The sequence below is a fragment of the Vombatus ursinus genome, unplaced genomic scaffold, assembly GCF_900497805.2.
Source record: "Vombatus ursinus unplaced genomic scaffold, bare-nosed wombat genome assembly UNPS02014874.1, whole genome shotgun sequence".
In the NCBI taxonomy this organism is placed as follows: Eukaryota; Metazoa; Chordata; class Mammalia; order Diprotodontia; family Vombatidae; genus Vombatus; species Vombatus ursinus.
Window position 1 is genome coordinate 14,093,246 of NW_020954652.1, and position 19,930 is coordinate 14,113,175.

At 40.5% G+C, this 19,930-nt stretch overlaps 1 protein-coding gene across 1 annotated transcript in view; it reads right to left on the reverse strand.

The window, feature by feature from the left end:
* Nucleotides 1–16,214, reverse strand: part of ACSS3 (acyl-CoA synthetase short chain family member 3) — a 232,852-nt gene extending 216,638 nt beyond the window's left edge. The window contains exon 1 of the mRNA XM_027842539.1: nucleotides 15,722–16,214. Coding sequence (XP_027698340.1) covers nucleotides 15,722–16,038 — 317 coding nt within the window. The 5' untranslated portion in view covers nucleotides 16,039–16,214. The remainder of the gene's footprint in view (nucleotides 1–15,721) is intronic.
* Nucleotides 16,215–19,930: the final 3,716 nt, after the last annotated feature.

The window sequence follows — 19,930 nt, forward strand, 5'->3', positions numbered from 1 at the left end:
TTCCCCCATTCCTAATCTTAAAGCATTTCCAGCTGTTGTCTCATTTTAATTTTTTTTTTTTTTTTTAAAGACTGGCTCTCCTTATCTGGCTCAGGCTGGGTGTGCAGGGACTGCCCAGCTCTTCCCTACCCTTCTCTAATCAGCAGGGATGCTTTGACCTGTTCCTTTTCCCCACCTGGACCTATTTCCCCTCTTTAAAGGGTGGTGGGTCACCATATTAATACCAAACACCTGATCATCCCAGCCCACTGCAGCTCAGAACCACCATAACTAAAAAATACACCAGCCTCAGCCTCCAAGGTAGCAAGGATGATATACCACCACACTTGGCTATTTTCTCACTTTCAACTACTAACGCTCAAAACCTTTATGACCTCATGGTTTATCTTTAGAGGTTACATGAAAACCCAAGGAGTGGGTCCCCATTTCATAAATCATCCCTTTCCTGTTTTATTAATTTCCATTGACTGTACTCTGCACAACACTGACAAGGACAAATGTAACACTCTTAAGATAACTATTTCCATATCCATATGATACAGATAAAAGGATTTTGCTTCCCTCTTCAGTTGATCTTCATAATACTATACATTAAGTTTTAAAATTCATGAATACTATTATGCAGATTCATTACCCTCCCACTCACTACTTCCTTAAATATCACTTCACTATGAAAGGCAATGCTCTCACACCCTCCTTGCTTACAGAATGGAAAATTAAGGAAAGATCAAACACCTCTAGCCATAGTACATTCAGTGCTACCTGGAAAGTAATAGTTCTTGCATAAATGGAGGGAGGGGAGGCAACCTCCCAGGTGGTGGCAAAAAGAGCTTGCCTCCACTCCCCTCACAAACCACCCGGGAGGTGAGAGATTATGCCATCCAGTTTCCCATTGTTCATTGATTGCAAGGTTTTCTAGGCAGTTCACTGAATCTTACATAACTCTAACACTGCTGTTCAGCCCTGCTCTCCTTTGTGTGATACCCCAAAGGATCAGCAGTTTTTTGGACCAGGAAAACCACATATGGAGGAGCCCCAATCTGTAGACTTTCTGAACACTGGCTAGGCCATCTCTATAGTCTTTCATGGGGAGAATATTTGAAGAGACTGTATTTTCAAATGAGATTTTATAATAATAAAAAATAGCTAAATAAAACATTTTATAAAGCACTAACTATATGCCAGGTACTGTGTCAATTACTGGAGATACAAATACAAGAAAACAAGACAGTCCCTACCCTCAAGAAACTTACATTCCCAGAGGGAAAGACCGTACATGAAGGGGAGCTGGGAAAAGGACAGGGAGCTTTGGAGCAGAGTAAGATTTCAGATGAGAAGATAAAGATGTCCACAGAATAATTAAGTTAATAAGAATACTAAATATATAATACATAATTTTAAGATTTCAAAGCTTCTTACAGGCATTATGTCCTTTGATCAACCCTATAAGGCAGAGCTATTAATAACCCCACTTTGCAAATTAGGGAACTGGGTTTAGAAATGTTAGGTGACTTGTGCAGGATCATACAGTGCCTAAGGTGGGAAAAGACCTCTGGTCTTTTCAGCTTAAGTCCAGGGTTCTATCCACTATGCCAGACTAGAAACCTCATCAAAATCTGAATTTTATACTAGTAAAGGTGAATACCACCAAAGGCCATATCCTTTGATGGAGGTAGCACTGGATAGGGGAGGAAAGCACTGGCCAGAGGTGGGGGGGGTAGTAATTTTTTTTTCTCTTGGTCCCTTTTGGTAGTCTGGTGGAGCCTATGGATCCCTTCTTAGAATAAGCTTTTTTTAAATGCAGCAAACAAATTACATAATATTACAAAGGATACAAGTAATACTGAAATACCTTAGGAGAATTTTTATTTTTATTTTTTAACATCCATTTTAAAATTTTAAGTTCCAAATTCTCTCATTCCTTCCCTCCCATTGAGAAGACACACAGTATGATACTCATATATGTGGAATCATACAAAACATTTCCACAGTAGCCATGTTGCAAAAAATAAAAATTAAGAAAAATATACTTCAATCTACACTCAAGAGTCATCATTTCTCTCTCTAGAGATGGATAGTATTTTTTATCTTGAGTCCTTTGGAATTGTCTTGATCAGAGTAGTTAAGGCTTTCACAGTTAACAGAACATTTTTTTGTTTGTTTTTTGTTTTTATTTTATTTTATTTTATTTTATTTTTGGCTAGGCATTGGGGCTAAATGACATATATAATACTATACATTAAGTTTTAAAATTCATGAATACTATTATGCAGATTCATTACCCTCCCACTCACTACTTCCTTAAATGTCACTTCACTATGAAAGGCAATGCTCTCACACCCTCCTTGCTTACAGAATGGAAAATTAAGGAAAGATCAAACACCTCTAGCCATAGTACATTCAGTGCTACCTGGAAAGTAATAGTTCTTGCATAAATGGAGGGAGGGGAGGCAACCTCCCAGGTGGTGGCAAAAAGAGCTTGCCTCCACTCCCCTCACAAACCACCTGGGAGGTGAGAGATTATGCCATCCAGTTTCCCATTGTTCATTGATTGCAAGGTTTTCTAGGCAGTTCACTGAATCTTACATAACTCTAACACTGCTGTTCGGCCCTGCTCTCCTTTGTGTGATACCCCAAAGAATCAGCAGTTTTTTGGACCAGGAAAACCACATATGGAGGAAAATACAGTCTCTTCAAATATTCAATTTAGCCAGGGGTCTCACAGCTAGTAAGTCAAGAGTCTGAGGCCGGATTTGAACTCATGTCCTCCTGACTCCAGGGCCAGTGCTCTATCCACTGCAGCACCTAGCTGCCCCAACAGAACTTTTAACATAAAATCATGGACACCTTCCCCACCTCCCAGGAACTTGGCTCAAATTCTATCTCTGATACTTATTACCTGAATGACTTTGGCCAAATCACTTAACCTTTCTTGTCTCCCATTTTTTCATCTATACAATAAAGGAATTGGAGCAAAGGTGTCTTGGGTCCCTTCCAGCACCAGATACGTGATCCCATGACCCTCTGTATGTTTCAATTACCCACCTAACAATACTAAGAGTCACTATTGGACTTCAGCAGCTAGGTGGTGCAGTGGATAGAGTGCTGGGCCTGCAGACAGGAATACTCATCTTTGTGAGTTCAAATCTGGCCTCCGATACTTATTATGTAACCCTGGGCAAGTCACTTAACCTTGTTTGCCTCGGTTTCCTTGATTGTAATATGAGCTGAAGAAGGAAATGGCAAACCACTCCAGTATTTTTACCAAGAACACCCTAAATGGGGTCATAAAGAATCAGACATAACTGAAAATGACTAAACAACAACAAAAAAAAACCCCACTGGACTTTAAAATTTTCAGTGGTCATTTAGGAAGCAGTTTCATCTTGAAGGCAAATCCTCCACTTTACCACACGATAACTTTACCTTCAATAAAGCTACTAAATATAGTAGAAATTCTCAAGGCCCAAAATGAATGAAGGACCCAAGTTTCACAACATTCTGTGGCCAAGAATTTGTTTGTCAAAGAGCCTAAGTTCACCGAAGAAAGGAAGGTCTCCCCACTTATAGAACTGCCAAAATGCCTTTCAGAAAGCATGAAATAAATACCTCTTCCTGTCTACTGTGTAAATAGGACTGTGCCCCTCCTTAAGGGAGGCACAAAACTTAGGTAACACAATGATCCTGGTTTCTAGGAGCTTTCCACAGTATAATCATAAGATAAGATACCCATGTAACATTTAGTTTGGGACCTGTCTGATCTACTTATCATGAAATACTGTGTAATATGCTCTGTGAGGTCTAATGGGGAAGGTAATATCATTGACAAGATCAAGGAAGGCTTCACGGTAGAAGTGGCATTTGAATTGTGAGGGTGGAAATGTGATTGCTAAAGAGACTTAAGGAAGGGAATTCAGGCATGGGGAACAGTGTGAACTGTAAGACCTGCATGTAGGTATGAGGGAGTTCTCTGTAGAATAAGTGTTTGGGAGAAATATGAAATAAATATGAAAGGAGAGGGTAAAGATCGTAAGGCATGAATTCTTAAGCTTTTTGTGTGTCATGGACACCTCGGCCAGTCTAGTGAAGCCTAGAGACCCCTTCTCAGAATGATGTTTTTAAATGCATAAAAATAAAATACAAAGGAAATTATTTATGTTGAAATACACTAATCAAAATATTTTTTAAAAAGTTTATAGATTCTATGTTAAGGACCTTGAATGAGTTTGGAAGTTGATCAAACAGCAATAAGCATCCACTAAAGATTTCTAAACAGAGAAATGTCAGGCCCATATCCATGTACTCTAGACACAATTCCCCAGCGTTTAGATTTATATGCTCAAGTTCAGCCTTGAAGTTTTCTCAACAACTATTTGGCTCATTTTGTCCTAGATCAGGGAAGCCCAAGGAATATCTGAATTAAACTATTTTCTAGTTATTCATGGAGGGTGGCATGGGAAATGATTACTTTAGACCTCTATTTTATTTAGACCCCTGGCTTATTTCCAATTAGTATTATTCAGTTGAGTCTGATTCCATATGGGTGATGATTATTAGTGTTGTACTTGTCTTCTGATAAACAGTTAGTCTATGTAGTGAATCCACTTGCTTAACTAATGGTTACTGATGAGTACACGGCCAAGCCCAGTGTGGCGGAGGAGACTCAATGGCATGGAAAGTCCTACAGCTATTTTGGATTGTACCTCTACCCCTGTTATTCCTTTGCTAGGGAAATGGCCCTATGGCACTTGACCAACAGGTCTTTGAGTATTTGACCAACAGGTGACCCTGCCTGCGAATGTATTCCCCAGTCTATTCTCCAACATAGGGCCAATAACAGCCCTGATCATCAGCCCTGTCCATATTTGGATATCCTCTGCCAGCTATCTATCACAAGCATGAGCTGAAGGTTCTCCTGGAAGGTCAAGATATAGGTCTATTAACCAATGAGACTATATATTTTACTTTGCCTCTTCTATATCACCTGGGTATCAAGCACTATAAAACTAAGGCCTCAAAGAAAGGGAGCATCTCAGATCGTGAGGAAGATTTGAGGTCCATTTCATTACAGGGGGGTATGGGCCCTTTAATAAATAATAATGGCTTGGAGCTTTGCCTCAGTTTCTTTTACTGTAGTTTAGACAATTTTGGACCCCATAGTTGGAGGAGGGGACCTTCAATTCCCCTGCAAACATCAGGCTAACAGTAAGCATTTAGACATAGATAAGTTTATGAAAAGGCATGGAAATAACAGGGTGAAAAATACTAAGATCCCAGTGCAGTAAACAAGGGAATACTTATGCTCCCCTTCCCCCACCCCCGCCCATGCAAACCTCTTCCTTCCCACTTCCACCATACACAGACACATAGAAATTTTAATCACAAACCCCAGAAAATTCCCAGCACACACTAGCCAAGTCTCTGCTTCCTGCATTTCTACTGCAAGTCCAGCAGGTAATCCCACCAGCTGTGTTCTTCCTTCTTTCCACATTCTGGAATTCTCTCTTGATACACATTCCTAGCAACTTCTGGTGATACATCTCTGCAGCACTCTGCATATCACTCCTAGCATATCATCTCCTACAGTTCCTCCTTCCACTGATAAATTTCTCAGTCTTCAGGTTGCAGCAGATTCACAGCCTATTCCACCTCCCACCCTGGCCCTCAAGGCACTATATTTGTGCCCCTCATGGCTACTATATCCAGAGGTTCCCTCCTCCTCCTCCTCCTCCTCCTCCTCCTCCTCCTCCTCCTTGTGACGCCAATTCTGCCAGCCACCCCTGTTCCTGATTTTTTAATGCACCTACATCCTAAGACTTTTCTTGCATCCCATGTACAGGAGGGAGAAAGGAATTCCTGACTTGCCCTCAGAGCTGTTTGTATTCTTTCACACTTTCTTTCCACATATACATTAGAGACAAAGAAAAAGGATTTTGGCAGCAGTGTGGAGGGTTTGGAGGGCAGGGAAGAGAGGTAAAAAAAGAAATGCTAAGAAGTTACTCCAATAGTTCAAGTATTAGATGTTAATGAGATAGTGCAGTGGATGCGGAGAGGACAAACGTTTGTTTTATGCTTTTTGTTTGTTTGTTTTGAGACTGGATCTCCCAGTTGCACCTAGGTTGGAAGCATGGTAGCCACTTACCAGCCCAAACTCATCTCAGCGGTGCAGAAGCTTTAAACAACTCCATTTCTGAGCTAGAATCCGTCTTGTAAGAGATAGAAGTTGAAGTTATGAGAATGAATAAGATTTCCTAAAGGGAGAAGAGCAACAAGTGTATATACTCTTGGGGGCCATCCACATAGAGGAGTTGAAAAGAAAGTGAAGGACAAAGAGGAGTGGCTAAAGAGGTTGTAGAAGAAGAACTGTGTGGTGGATCTGAAATCGATGATGGGGAAGTCAACTGTGCCAAAGGCTTAAAAGAAGTTAAAAGAGAAAAAATTTTTTAAAAAGGTCAATAGAGTTTCTATTTAAGAAGTTATTGGTCAGAGACAGAGCCAAGATGGCAGAGAAAAGGCAGGGACTCACTTGAGCTTTCCCCCAAAGCACTCCAAATCCTTAGAAATAATGTCTCAAAACAAATACTGGAGTGGCAGAAGGACAGAGTGAAACAATTTTCTAGCCCGAGACTACTTAGGTCATCAGGAAAGGTCTGTTGCACTGGGACAAGAGTGAAGCTCAGTCCAGCACAGGTCATGCTAGCACAGCCCTGGTCAGAGCAAACCAGGAGGAAGCCTTGGGAGCAATTGAATCAGTGGCAGTTTCAGACTTCTCAGCCCACAGATGGTAAGGGGGTTGGACAAATTGTTAGAAGGAGATTATAGAGGTCCCTTTGCTGGCACTGGAGGCAGGACTCTGTTGCATTGCCCATACTTAGATCTGGGTCACAGTCCTAGTTCTCAGTCCCAGGTCAAGGAGGAGCACTAGCACACCAGAGCTTTCAGCCCCAAAGGAGCTGAGACCCTGGTGACAGTTCCAGGGTGGAAAAGAGTGCTTGTAGTCACTCATAGACCAGTACACAGCACAGGATAGTAATACATATAACTCTCCTTAGAACATACCACCTTGGAAGAGCCAAAAACTTACAGGTCCCCAGAATTACCTCTGAAAATAGCTGCAAAAAAACCTAGAGTTTGGGACTGTGTCCCTTCCATTCCAAAAGCAGAGCCCCTTTAGCAGAGTTAAAAGTCATGAAATAGGCTGGAAAATGAGTAAATAGTAGAAAAGGATTTAGACTACAGAAAGTTACTATGGTGATAGCAAAGATCAAAACACAGACTCAGAAGAAAGCAACAAAGTCAAAACTCCTACATCCAAAGCCTCAAAATAAAATATGAATTGGCCCCAGGCCAGGGAAAAGCTCAAAAGGGATTTTCAAAATGAAGTAAGAGAAGTAGAAGCAAAATTGGGGAGAGAAATGAGAGTGATGCTCAAAAATCATGGGAAAAAAAGAGTCAATACTTGGTAAAGGAGACATAGACACACACACACACACACACACACACACACCCTGAATACTGAATACTGAATACAATACTGAAGAAAACAACACCTTAAAAACAAAATAAGCCAAATGGTAAAAGAAGCACAAAAATCCAGTGAGAGAAGAATGCCTTGAAAAGTAGAATTGTCCAAATGGAAAAAGATATACAAAAATTCACCAAAGAAAAGAGCCCCTTAAAAAGTAGAATTGACCGAATGGAAAAGGAGGCACAAAATCTCACTGAATAGAATAATTTCTTAGAAATTCGAATTGGGCAAGTAGGAGCTAATGGCTTTATGAGACATCAAGAAACAATCGAACAAAATCAAAAGCATGAAAAAAATAGAAGAAAATGTGAAATATCTCATTGGGAAAACAACTGGACTGGAAAATAGATCCAGGAGAGATAATTTAAGAATTATTGGACTACCTGAAAACCATTGTCAAAAAAAGAGCCTAGACATCATCTTTCAAGATCAATCCTGTTTTTTCAGGAAAAGGGAGGAAAGATGGACCTGGCAGATAAATGAGATAAAAAGATCATGTAAAAATTTTTTTTTTGGAATTAAGACCTAAACATATTTGTAGGGAGATGTCACAGACCCATACACAGGAAGCCAGTAATAAGAGAAAGACTGAATTGTGAGGAAAAAGACAAAAAGTCCTAGAACAGACTATAGGAAATGGGATCAGATGCACAAGTTCAGAGAACAGTCTTGTCGAAGAGTTAGGACATATGTTCTGCAGCAAAAGTGAAGGAGGATGGACAGGGCATTGCTGCTGTTCAATTATTAGGAATTCAAACAGGGATATCAGGTCTCAGTGTTGTTGTTGGGGCATCTAGGTGGTGAGGTGGATAAAAGTATCCTGATTTGAATCAGGAAAACCTGAATTCAAATCTGGCTTCAGATACTTAACTATGCAAGTTTCTTAATCCCACTCTGCCTCAGTTTCCTCATCTGTCAAATGAGCTGGAGAAGGAAATGGCAAACCACTCTAGTGTCCTTGCCTAGAGGTCTACTCCAAGGGGTCCTAAGCCTTTTTTGTTCCACGGATGCCTTTGCCAGTTCAGTGAAGCTTATTGACCCAAGTGGGGTCACAAGGAGTCAGTCATGACTAAAACAACTGAACAACAGGGAAAGACTTTGGGGCTGAGAGGGCTGAGGCTTAATCAGGTTGCTACAGAAGCCATTAACATGAATAATGCTGTTCTGAAGATGATGGATAGAATGGAAAGACCATGAGCATTCAAGATATTGAGAGGGCTGGTGAAAAGGATCTGATAGTAAATGGTTGCCATTATCTGTAGTTGGTATCCATTTCTCAGAAATTAAGGAGTATTAAGAGAACATTAAGTACTTATTATTTCTCAGTCATCACCAAACCATGATGCCTGCACTACAGCCTCCATACATCTCTTCCCTGGAAATCAAGCTCCCATTCCTGTGACCCTAGAGAGCATTTGCCTCATCTTGCTCAGACTCAAACCTACCAGGCTATTTCCAAGCTATCATCATGCTACCTTTTTCTAAATCTAACTGAAATCATAGAACATCAAATGCATCATTCAATTGTCCTATAACACCAAAACACTTCTCCCTGGTCACCACTCCCTATGTCCTATTAGAATGTAAGTCATTTGAAGTACTGTCTAGCTTTCTTGTATTTGTACACTTAACACAAGCCATTACTGGATGCATAGTAATCACAACGTATGTTCCTTCCTTCTTCCTTTCTTCCCTCTTTCTCTCCCTCCCTTCCTTTTCTTCCTTATCCCTTTCTTTCCTCCTTCCCTCTCTCTTTCCTTCCTTCTTCCTTGTTTTTCTCCCTCCCTTTCTTTTCTTCCTTCCTTCTTTTCCTTCTTCCCTTTTTCCCTCCCTCCTTCCTTCCTTCCTTCTTCCCTTCTTCCCTCTTTCTCTTCCTTCTTTTCTTTCTTCCTTCCTTCCTTCCCTGTTAGGTACTAGGAATACAAAGGCACACATAAAAACAATCCTTGCTCTCAAGAACATATTAAATTCTATCCAAGGAAACAATATGTCAAAAAATAAGAATATTAAAAATAAATACCTGATAACTTTTTGGAGGTAAGAGAGAGAAATCAGGAAAGGTCTCACTTAGGAGATGGTGGTTGAATTGAACTTTGAAGAAAGAGGGGATTCTAAAGACATAGAGATAAGAAAAGATGACCTTCCCACAATGGGAGCCAGGCTATACAAAAACACAGGGATTGAAGGTAGAATTTCACCTAAAAGGGACAGCAAGCAGACAGATTCACCAGAACAAAGAGGCATAATGGCAAGTAATGTGTAAGCATGAAAAGGTAGGTTGAGGTCATGTTGTAGGAGACTTCAAAGGCCAAATAGAGGATTTTGCATTTGATCCTAGATGCAATAAGGAGCCACTGGAATTTAATCAGCAGGGTATATGTTGGTGTGCATTGCTTAGGGTGTCTGGGCCATCAGTAAGCCATGGATTGGGGGCAAAATGTTCATGTTTATTTAAGCATGGAGTGGAGGCTAGTGAAGAGGAGAAGCACTTATTAAGTGCCTCCTATGTACCAGGCACTGTACTAAGCACTGGGAATATAATGAAAGACAAAACCAATATTCTAAGATATTCCTTATTTTTCAATGACTAGAGGCTTCGAGAAGAGTTATGGAGTAATCACTGGATAAAAGTTGTAAATTTTCCCATCTGTTTCATTAAGGTTATACACACCAGAGATCACAGCATCTACTCCAAGGGATCCTGAGCCTTTTTTTGTTCCATGGATCCCTTTGCCAGTCCAGTGAAGCTTACGGACCCCACCTTGGCATAATGGTTTTGAATACATAAGACAAAATACACAGCATTACAAAGGAAATCTTTCATAATGAAGTTGTTATGAAATTTTTTTTAAAAAAGTTCACAGTCAGTAGGTTTAGGAAACCCTCCCTCCCCCTGTCTATTCAGCTGATGAATAGCTGTCAAAGAGACAGATTGAAGAGAAATCAGATTCATAAATGCTCCTTACAGATTATCAAGCAAACATTTATTAAGTGGTAACACCCATAAACCAAGAATTGCCCACTTTAGGCATAACATTCACCATAATGCATCCTCCTAACACAGAGATCCACTGACTCCCTTGTCTTACTTTTGTTGGAGTTCCCCTTTCTCTTCTTAATAAGGCTCCTCTGCTTTCCGTAAAGGACATGGAAAGACCCTTCCTACTCAGACAGATTTATAAAAGAGATCTCAATCACAACCCTAATTTCCTTACACTTGGATTCCTGCTGTAGGATGACTAGTTTTTCTGACTCTATGTTCCATCTCTCTCTAATCCATCTTGCATACTTTTTTCAGATAAAAATAATATAATTTATAGGACACTGACCTGTACATAGTAAACACTTAACACTAGAAGGACCAGGTACATCAATTGATGTAATTTTTTTTTATGATTTTACTTTGAAATAAAATTTCTCACCCTACTATCTCTATTTTCTTTGCCTTATGGATAAGATAAAATGGCATCGTGTCAATTGATAAACAGTCCTCCTAAGTATTCTTAAATTCTGGTCTTCCTATTAATAAACATTTATTGCTATTTTTATTTATTAGTGTTATTAGCCTCAGTTTCCTTATCAATAAAAGAAAGTGTTGAACAAGAAAAAAAAGATTACTTTCACTGCCATGTTCAGTGGCCTTCCCTGGCTATCACTCTACCTATGGTATAAAGTCCAACTCTTCCTCTGGATATTAATAGCCTTTTGTAGGGTCTTTTGACGTGTCACTACTATGATTTATTTCCTAGTGTCTCTCTTGTTCTTTCTTGACCCCTTCTGATTATGTATGCATGTATGAATATGTGTATGTATGTATGTGTGTGTGTGTATATATATATATGGATATGATTTTGCTTTTTAGAATTTTGTAACTGCAAATGCTAACCTTTCTCACTTTGAAGAATGCAAATGAATTGATACTGCCTGTCATAGAAAATATATACATATACATATTTACATGTAGCTATATGAATACATCTATTCATATACATACATACATACATATATACATACATATATACATATATACATACATATATATGCCTCCTGGCTTCTTTCCAGTCTCAGGGAAGACTATAGAAAGGCTTCCTATAGAAAGCCTTTTACAAACCCTCTTCAATCTCACCTCTCCTCTGTTTACCATTTCTTATTCATGCTGGCTATAGCTTGTTTTTACTTCCTCGTTTGCATATTGTCAACCCCATAAGATTGGGAGTTTCTGTCTTTTGTCTGTCTTTGTATCCCCACTGCTTGACACAGGCCTCACATATAGTGGATGCTTTAAACATGCTTATTTACTGACTAACCAGTCAGAATCTTTCTGTACTAGAAGCATATTCTCCCTTCTCTGTGCCATTTGAATTAGAGTTTTACATGAAGAATCCAAAGGAGGGGTGGAAGGGAGGCAAAGGGAACCATAAATGCCTCTAAAAGGCTTCTAATACCACCCTTGAGAACGGAATCTCATAAAACCTTTCTTCCTGACTGGAGCACAATGGTAATGTACTTCTATGGCTTCCTATAAAACATCTATACACTTGTCAGCATAATATATGAAAAAATATGGAATATTATAGCTAGAAAAGACCTTAGAGAACAGCTAACTGATGAACAATCCCTACTATGTGTTGAGCACTGAAGCTGCAAAATTAAAAATCCAACAGTCCTTATCCCCAAGGAGTTTCATTCTATTAGCAGAGAAACACCTGATTGAACCTTCTCATTCCATAAATGAGGACAATAACTCCCAGAGAGAGAAAATACCTTGCCTAAGGTTTTATTTATATGATGATGTCTTACATAATTACTTAATTTTTATATGCATCCAAAATAAATGAAACCTAATGGATAATTCTAGTCCAAACCTAATCCTTCCCCTTTCCTCCCCCACCCCTACTCCACTGATAAGGGAACCCAGGCCCAGAGAAGTCACTTATCAAGGTCATACTTAGTCCTGTATTGACATATTACTATTTAATTGTGATTGTGTATATCTTGCCTCACCAAATAGATGGTAAACTCTAGGATAACAGCTTTGAATTCTTCATAATGCTACATACAGTCTACAATGTGGTCAATATTTGGTAAATATTTTTTTTTCTTTTAAGTCTTTTAAATGTTGAGTAGGCTTTCATCACCCTCCAAAGATCTGTGTTTACATAGGGAATTTCTAGTAATTTGCTTATAAACACCGTTAGTACAAATTAATTATTAGCTCAAATCTGTAGGATGGGATCTTCAAAGTTAATCAAGCTCAGAGGTATCAAACTCAACCTCAAAACACTCTCAAATGCAGCCACAACCAGATTAAAATGTAACTGGGAAATATTTAACAAAACAAATAAAAATACAACATAACATAGATAGTGTTAATTTGTGGTTTAAGTCACAATACAGCCCACAGGTATCTTTCAGTAGGGTTTGTTGTTTAGTTATTTTTTTTTCAGTCATGTCTGACTCTTCATGACCCCATCTAGAGTTTCCTTGGCAGAGATACTGGAGTAATTTGTCATTTGCTTCTCCAGCTCATTTTACAGATGAGGAAATTGAGGCAAACATGGTTATGTGACTTGCCCAGGGTTATACAGTTAGTCTAATATGTGTCTGAGGCCAGATTTGAACACAGGAAGATAGGTTTAGGTTTTCCTGACTCCAGGCCCCTTGCTCTATCCATTTCAACACCTAGCTGCCCCAAGGTTTAGTTGCCTTCCCCCTCTGTCCCCAATTTCTATTTGAGTTCAACCCCACTGGCATATCTCATAGGGAAAGTCTAAAATATGATACAAGAATTAGATAGAAAGAACAACTAATTAATGGTTGGTATGTGTGCCTGGACAAGTGAGCTGGTTAGGATGCTCAGTTCAACAAACGGGATAAACACACTAGGGATTGCAGGACTGATTTCAGTTTCTGGTGAAAGTAGCCAGAATGATGGATTATTGGTGTCTAATTCCTGGGTGGGAAAAGCCATGCATTACTGCTCTGTGATCAAAAGGATTACTAGCAGTGCTAAATGTCCCTTGTTATATTGGAGTTAGAAAACTAATGACGTAATGGGTTTTTCCATGAAACTCTCTAGAGTCATTTAGCCCATGGGGCCTTTGATTCAACAATGTATCAACAAATATCTCCATATTGTGAGGTATTCTGGGTTTTCCCCAAGGTTGCTGCTAGATTTTTTTTTTGTTCTTTTTGTTTCATTTTTTCCAAATTGCAGCTAGACATTCAAGGCTCAGCGCTAGTATATTTTCTTATAACAGACAACTCCAAGCAGCTTTACGTGGTCCATCTCCAGTCTGGTTTCTGATTCCAAGATGCACTGTCCTAAACCTGCCAACTGTCCTTGTTCACCTTAAACATTCTTTAAAAAAAAAAAAATTAGGCTGAGGTCCCCTCCCATATGGTGGGGGATGGGAAGTCACCAGTCATCATGAATATACATGTATACATATCAACTGGTAAAACCTAAACTTAAGTTTGGAGCATATCTTTTAATATAAATGAACTAAATAAATATATACTCCCAAAGGGATGGCATCTTCCAACCCTACCCCAACCTAAACCAAGTTTCTTGGTACAAATCCAGGCTGTCCCCAAAGTCTTTGATCAGTTTTCAGCTATTCAAAGACAGTGAGTATTTGAGGAAGGATTAACACTCAGGTCTTCCAGAATCTAAATCCAAGCCTCTGTTGACTTCACCACCTAGTGAAAAACAGCACTAATGCTTTTGGGACACCTTGCATGGGTATATTCTGAAAGCAATACTTTATGCCAGTTTTTCATCTTAGTGCTGTCTGCATCACATCAACACAAATTGAGTAAGTACAGCCAAATCTCTTCTTGATTTCACCAACATTTGTTTTTAAGAATGACAACTTGGCATAGTGGCTAGAGGCTGGGTACTGGGGCCAGGAAGACCTAGTTTCAAGTTCTTAACCGTACCACAAAAATTTCTCCAAATTAGAGGCAAATGATGATCAGTATTGTTGAAGAGGGTTTCCACTCTGGTGAAATCACAGGCCTGGGTTCCTTCTACGAATATGTAAAAAGCTGATTAACAAAATCCTCGGCAATAAAGAAGACTTAGACAATGCGCCATGAAATGACTCATCCAGAAAGGGCAAAATATGTTTCTAATAAGAAAAAAGAGTGTCAGAAAGGTCCTTTTTACTTTAAAGAGAGAATATTTTGTTACTCACGAGCCCTGGAAAATGTCAGCAGCTTAATTTTAAAAAAGAAAAGGAAATAGTTTATTAGGTCACCGTTTGACCTCTCAAAATAAAAGAACAAAGAACTCTCAGCTGTGTCTCTGGAGACCTCAGGAGATCCCAGGTCCTGTGCTTGCCCTGCAGGCAGGAATAGGCCTCAGTTTCCTCACTTGTAAAATGAAAGAGTTTGGACTGGGTGATCCCTTAAAGCTCTCAAACTGTGTGAGCCTAAATCAGGAGTTCTTAACCATTTTTGTGTCTTGCACCCCTTTGGCAGTCAGAACTCGATGGATCCTTTCTTAGACTGCTTTTTTTAAATGCATAAAATAGAAGGATTACAAAGAAGTAGGGAGTGAATGAACTTTTTCATATGTATCTATAAACACACACATGTATATGTTATATATGTGTGTATATATGTGTGTATGTGTGTATATATATATACATACATACACATGCACACACACATATGATACAAACATACACACGAAAAAATAAGTTCATTGTTTCCAGCTTAAGACCCTGTTTCCCAAATGGGTTACTGGGGGGCGGGGGTGACTCTGAGGTGAAAATAAGCTAAAGGAGTTGGGAATGTGTTTGGGCCCAGCTAAAATTCAAGTTTGAGGCATGCCCCCATCTCTCTAGCCATTTTACCTCAAAGAGAATATAATAGTACACGTACTGTACTGTAGCACTATCCGCCAGGCCTTTATATGACACATTTCCATAGGCTCCTGGATGAGTGCTAGAAGGCACTTCAGAGACCAGCTAGGTCAACCCTCTGATTTTACAAATGAGGAAACTGAGGTCCAGAGACTGGCCCCTGATCGAACCCATTTTAAGCATCAGAGACAGTATTCGAACCCAAGTCTTCTAACTGCAGGGCCAGGGCGTTACTCAGCTCTTGACTGGCCCCAGCTGGGCCAGCTGAGGCCGATTCCGCCTGCTGCGGGCTCGGGTTCCAGTCCACGAGGGAGTCACTCACCAACTCGTGGCTGTTGGGTGGCTGTTCTCCAGCGTTTTGGTCCAGGGCTTGTACCAGCTGATCTGCTCCGCGGCTTTCCCCCAGAACCTCTCGGGGTCGGACACTGAGGCAGCGAAGTGTTTCTTATACTCACTGGCACCGCCGCCCGAGGACAGAGAGCGGTGGCCCCCACCAATGCCGCGAGGGCCCCGGGGCGCGGGGGCCAGGTAAGCCTGACGCGCTGGGGCTGCTCCCCGAGCCGCAGCCGAGCCTTGCAGGGGAGCCCCGAGCCCCCCCGCGCCCGTGACCTTCCGACACTGCAGCCAGGAGGGCTTCATGCCTGCCCCGAACCCCAAGGTCAAAGTCTGAAGTCTGGGGAGGTGGGGAGAGAATGGGCTGGCTAACTGTTAGAGCAGTTGCCCAGGTTCGGTCCGACCGCTTCAAGGCGTCCACTGACGTCCGGGGAGGGGGGTGGGGGGCAAAACCGCTAGTCTGGGCTTTCTACTTTGTGGGACCTGGGAGACTGACAAACTCCTAAAGTTGAGTGGTTTTGTTTTGTTGGGGCGGGGGGAGGGCAGGGAGAGTAGCAGACTGGATTCTGAAGTTGGGGAGAAAAGCTGAGCTGGATCCAAAGAGGAATAAACAGGAGTATTTTTTTAAGCTTTAAAAAAAATCGGTAACTATCAAGATCTATTTCATCGTTCGTTAGTAATATTGATGCCTTTTTTTTTTTTTTTTAAATAGAGTCTCTTCTGCATTCAGCTGCTCAGTTCCCCCACCTTGGAAGCGAATTCTCCCCTGTATCAAAACAGTTAACTGAAAATAAACGGATACTGTGATCTGGGTAGGCAACATTCTGCCAGCTGGAAACACTTCAGATAAATCTGTTAAAATCTGAGTTCCAGCACAAAACTTCAAAAGAAATTTGAAACTACTCTCCTCCATGCAGATTCCCCAGATTTGGAAAATAAAACAAAAACAATGTAAAACTTCCTCAGTTGTACAGGGCAGAGACCAATGGGCAGGCTTTTGTCCATAAATCAAATTTTCAGCGTTGAAAATTTGATTAAGCGGAGGAAAGGAGTGGGCTACCACATGAATCTGCCTTGTGCCCCCTGCCCCCCCCCCCGTGATCTCCAACTTTATCTAACCAATCCAAATCAAACAAATCCTGCTCCGCAATGCCTATTTCTCCAGGTTTTCTCACCTGCTGAGTAAGAAGGAGGGGGCAAAGACAATTTGTTAAAATACTGGAAAGAGCCTTGGAGAAAAATGGACGGGGCTTTAAGGAAAGTAATACTATCTGTGAGAAGACCTTACCTATTGGCTACTCCCCAACAGCAACCTATGTTTGACTTTGGCTTGTGTTGCCTGTAGCATAAGGCAGAGCACTTTTGTGTGCAGTCCCTTAAAACTTGCTTTGTCTAGGTATGGATAATCTCTTAGGTCCCTTCAGTCTTTAAATTCCAAGAGCTTAACTTTCCTGAGCCCTCTTCTCCAAACCTGTGATTACAAGAAGCAATAAAACTTAACTTTGTGTATAATAAATGACTTAAATGAAGCTTCTGCTGTAGTGAGTTGTAAAGAGCAGAGCCAGCCTTCATGATTCTGAATGAATTATTTTTCTTTATAAAGTTCATTACTGTTTTATTAATGAATCAAGCATTTCCTAATTACCAATTATGTGCCCATACATACTGAGCTAGGGAGACGGAGGGATTCTGACAGGGGAAACGACAGCTATTCATACAAGTGCTGTACATACCAGATTTTTAAATATACCTGGTATTTCACCTGCGCAAGGAATTCCCACTGAAGAATTCCCTCCCACGGATGTGTATCCCCTTCTACTCTGCAACTGACAGTCTCATTAGTGAAGTCTGGGGGCACGGTGGGATTTGTCCAGGGTCATAGAACCGGTCCGTGTCAGAGATGGGACTTAAAGTCAGACCTTTCTCATTTTGAGGTCAGTTCTGCATTCACTATGCCAAGCTGCCTTACCACGGATTGAATAGATACACAATAAATTCGAGGTAATGGAGTGAAATCACTGGCAGCTAGCGGGATCAGAACTTCTGTAGGAAGTAGCACTTGGGGAGGGCTTTGATACAAGAGAGGAATTCTAAGAGCGAGAATAAGGAGAGAGTGCCTTGATTGGGAGGAGGAGGGCAGGGAAGAGAAAACAGCCTCTGCCTCAGAGGAATGTGGGGTGGGGGGAGAGGGAGAAAGCCTGTAGCGTGAAGTAGCCACAAGTTGGGCCAGCTTGTCTAGATGACAGAGAGTAAAGTAAATCTGAAAACAAAATAATAGCAGATAGCACTTTAAGGTATGTAAAATGCTTTACAAATATACATATACATAGTTATGCACACATGCATGTATATATACATGTGTGTACATTTGATCCTTAAATTAATACTGTAAATTATGATTCTGTTTTACAGATGACAAAAGGGAGGCTAGTCAGTTTATGAAATAGGATTTGTACTCAGGTCTTTCTAACTCCAAGTTCAATGATTAAACCACTACAGCTGAACTTGTTAGAGCCAGATTGTGAAGGGCTTAAACGCTAGAGAAGCTTCTCTTTTCTCCAAGAGGCAACGCCAGTGGAGTTTGTGAGCCCTTGTGCTTTATCCCAGGGCTTCTTAAACTTTTTCCACTAGTGACCCCTTTAGCACTTCTTAAACTGTGGGTGGAGACCCCATGAGGTATCCTATGGCTGACAGATCCTAAAAACAGTGAGAATCACTATAATCCTCTGTTGGATTAATTAATGAAACTGATTCTTGGTTGAATAGTTGCCTTCTTACCTGGCTATTTTATCCTTAAGATAATCATATTGTCATATAGAAAAGGGAATATTTGGTTTATCACAACCCTCCCTTGCTAACTCAGCTCAGATGAAGTACGAGATATAATCAAAGATAATCTTGATGTGGCACAAATACCCACTGGTTCTTTAATGGAAACTTGAAGAACATACTGATTAAGTCAAAAGAAATGACCTGATTGGCTGGGCGAAAAATTGGCCACCTGCCCTTGGGGTTTTTAACATAGCTAAGTCGTGAAGATAGCAAGATTCTGAAGGCTTGGAGACAGTCCAAGAGAATGCCAGCAGTCAGGGAAGAACTAAGCTCTTTACTCCGCTACAGTGGCAAATGTCCAATTAAAAAGATCCTGAGATTGATTCATGGTCCCTGACAACAAAGAAGGGAAGATTTGAGGAAGAGTAGGACTTTGGAGATTGTAAACCTTTAGGACCCCAGCTGAACAACCTTCCCACATAGGGGAACTTAGTGACAACTCCAGAGGAGAGAAGTACCCTCTCCCCACCCACTTGACCCATCTACCCAAGAGGAATACAGGGATTGTTTTCCTCAATTCTTGGCTTTCTCTTTAACTCTCTTTAAGTTCACCAATTGCTCATTATTGAGCTTAGCTCCTTAAAACCTTCAAGGGCATGACCCATTTTACAAGTGCATCCAATGAGATGTTCATCCTTGGTAAATAGATAATCACTGTTAATATTGTTACTACATCAATACTTCCTCCTCCATGACTTATCCTGGAATGGATATCCTACATCAATTTATCTGGAGTGGGTGAGGCTCAAAATCAAATCTCCATTTAGAGCTGGATAGTGTCTTAGAGGTCACCTGTCCCAATCCCCTTATTTTGTAAATGAAGAACCTGGGGCTCATACATTTAAAAAGTGGCAGAGGCTTAAATCCCTAATTCCTCTCACTCCAAATCCACACACACATTGTGAATCCTAGAAATTTTCACTATTAATGAAGTAGTTTGCTTTTTATATGTTCCAAGACTTTGAGTTAAACAAAATAATAAACTATTATTAAATAATCAATCAACAGGTATTTATTATTATTATTATGTATTATACGCCAGGTACTGTGCTAGCCCTAGAAATGCAGACACAAAAGTAAAACAATCCTTTCTCTCAAGGAACTTGAGGGGAGTCAGTCAAGAAATTCTAAGAGCAGAAGTGAGAAGGGAATGGATCTCAGGCATGGGGAAACCATCAGGACAAAGGCACATTGTGCAATCAGGACCCTAGCCCTACTTGTTTTGGTCTGTTTTTGGAAAATTGTATAAGCCTGTGGGTAAACTAGTTATTGCGAAACCTGGAAAAACTGTGGGGAAATATGTTCCCATGAAAAAGCACATGTTCTCTAGGGAAGACAGTGAAAAGCATCTGCTCATCTCGTGTTA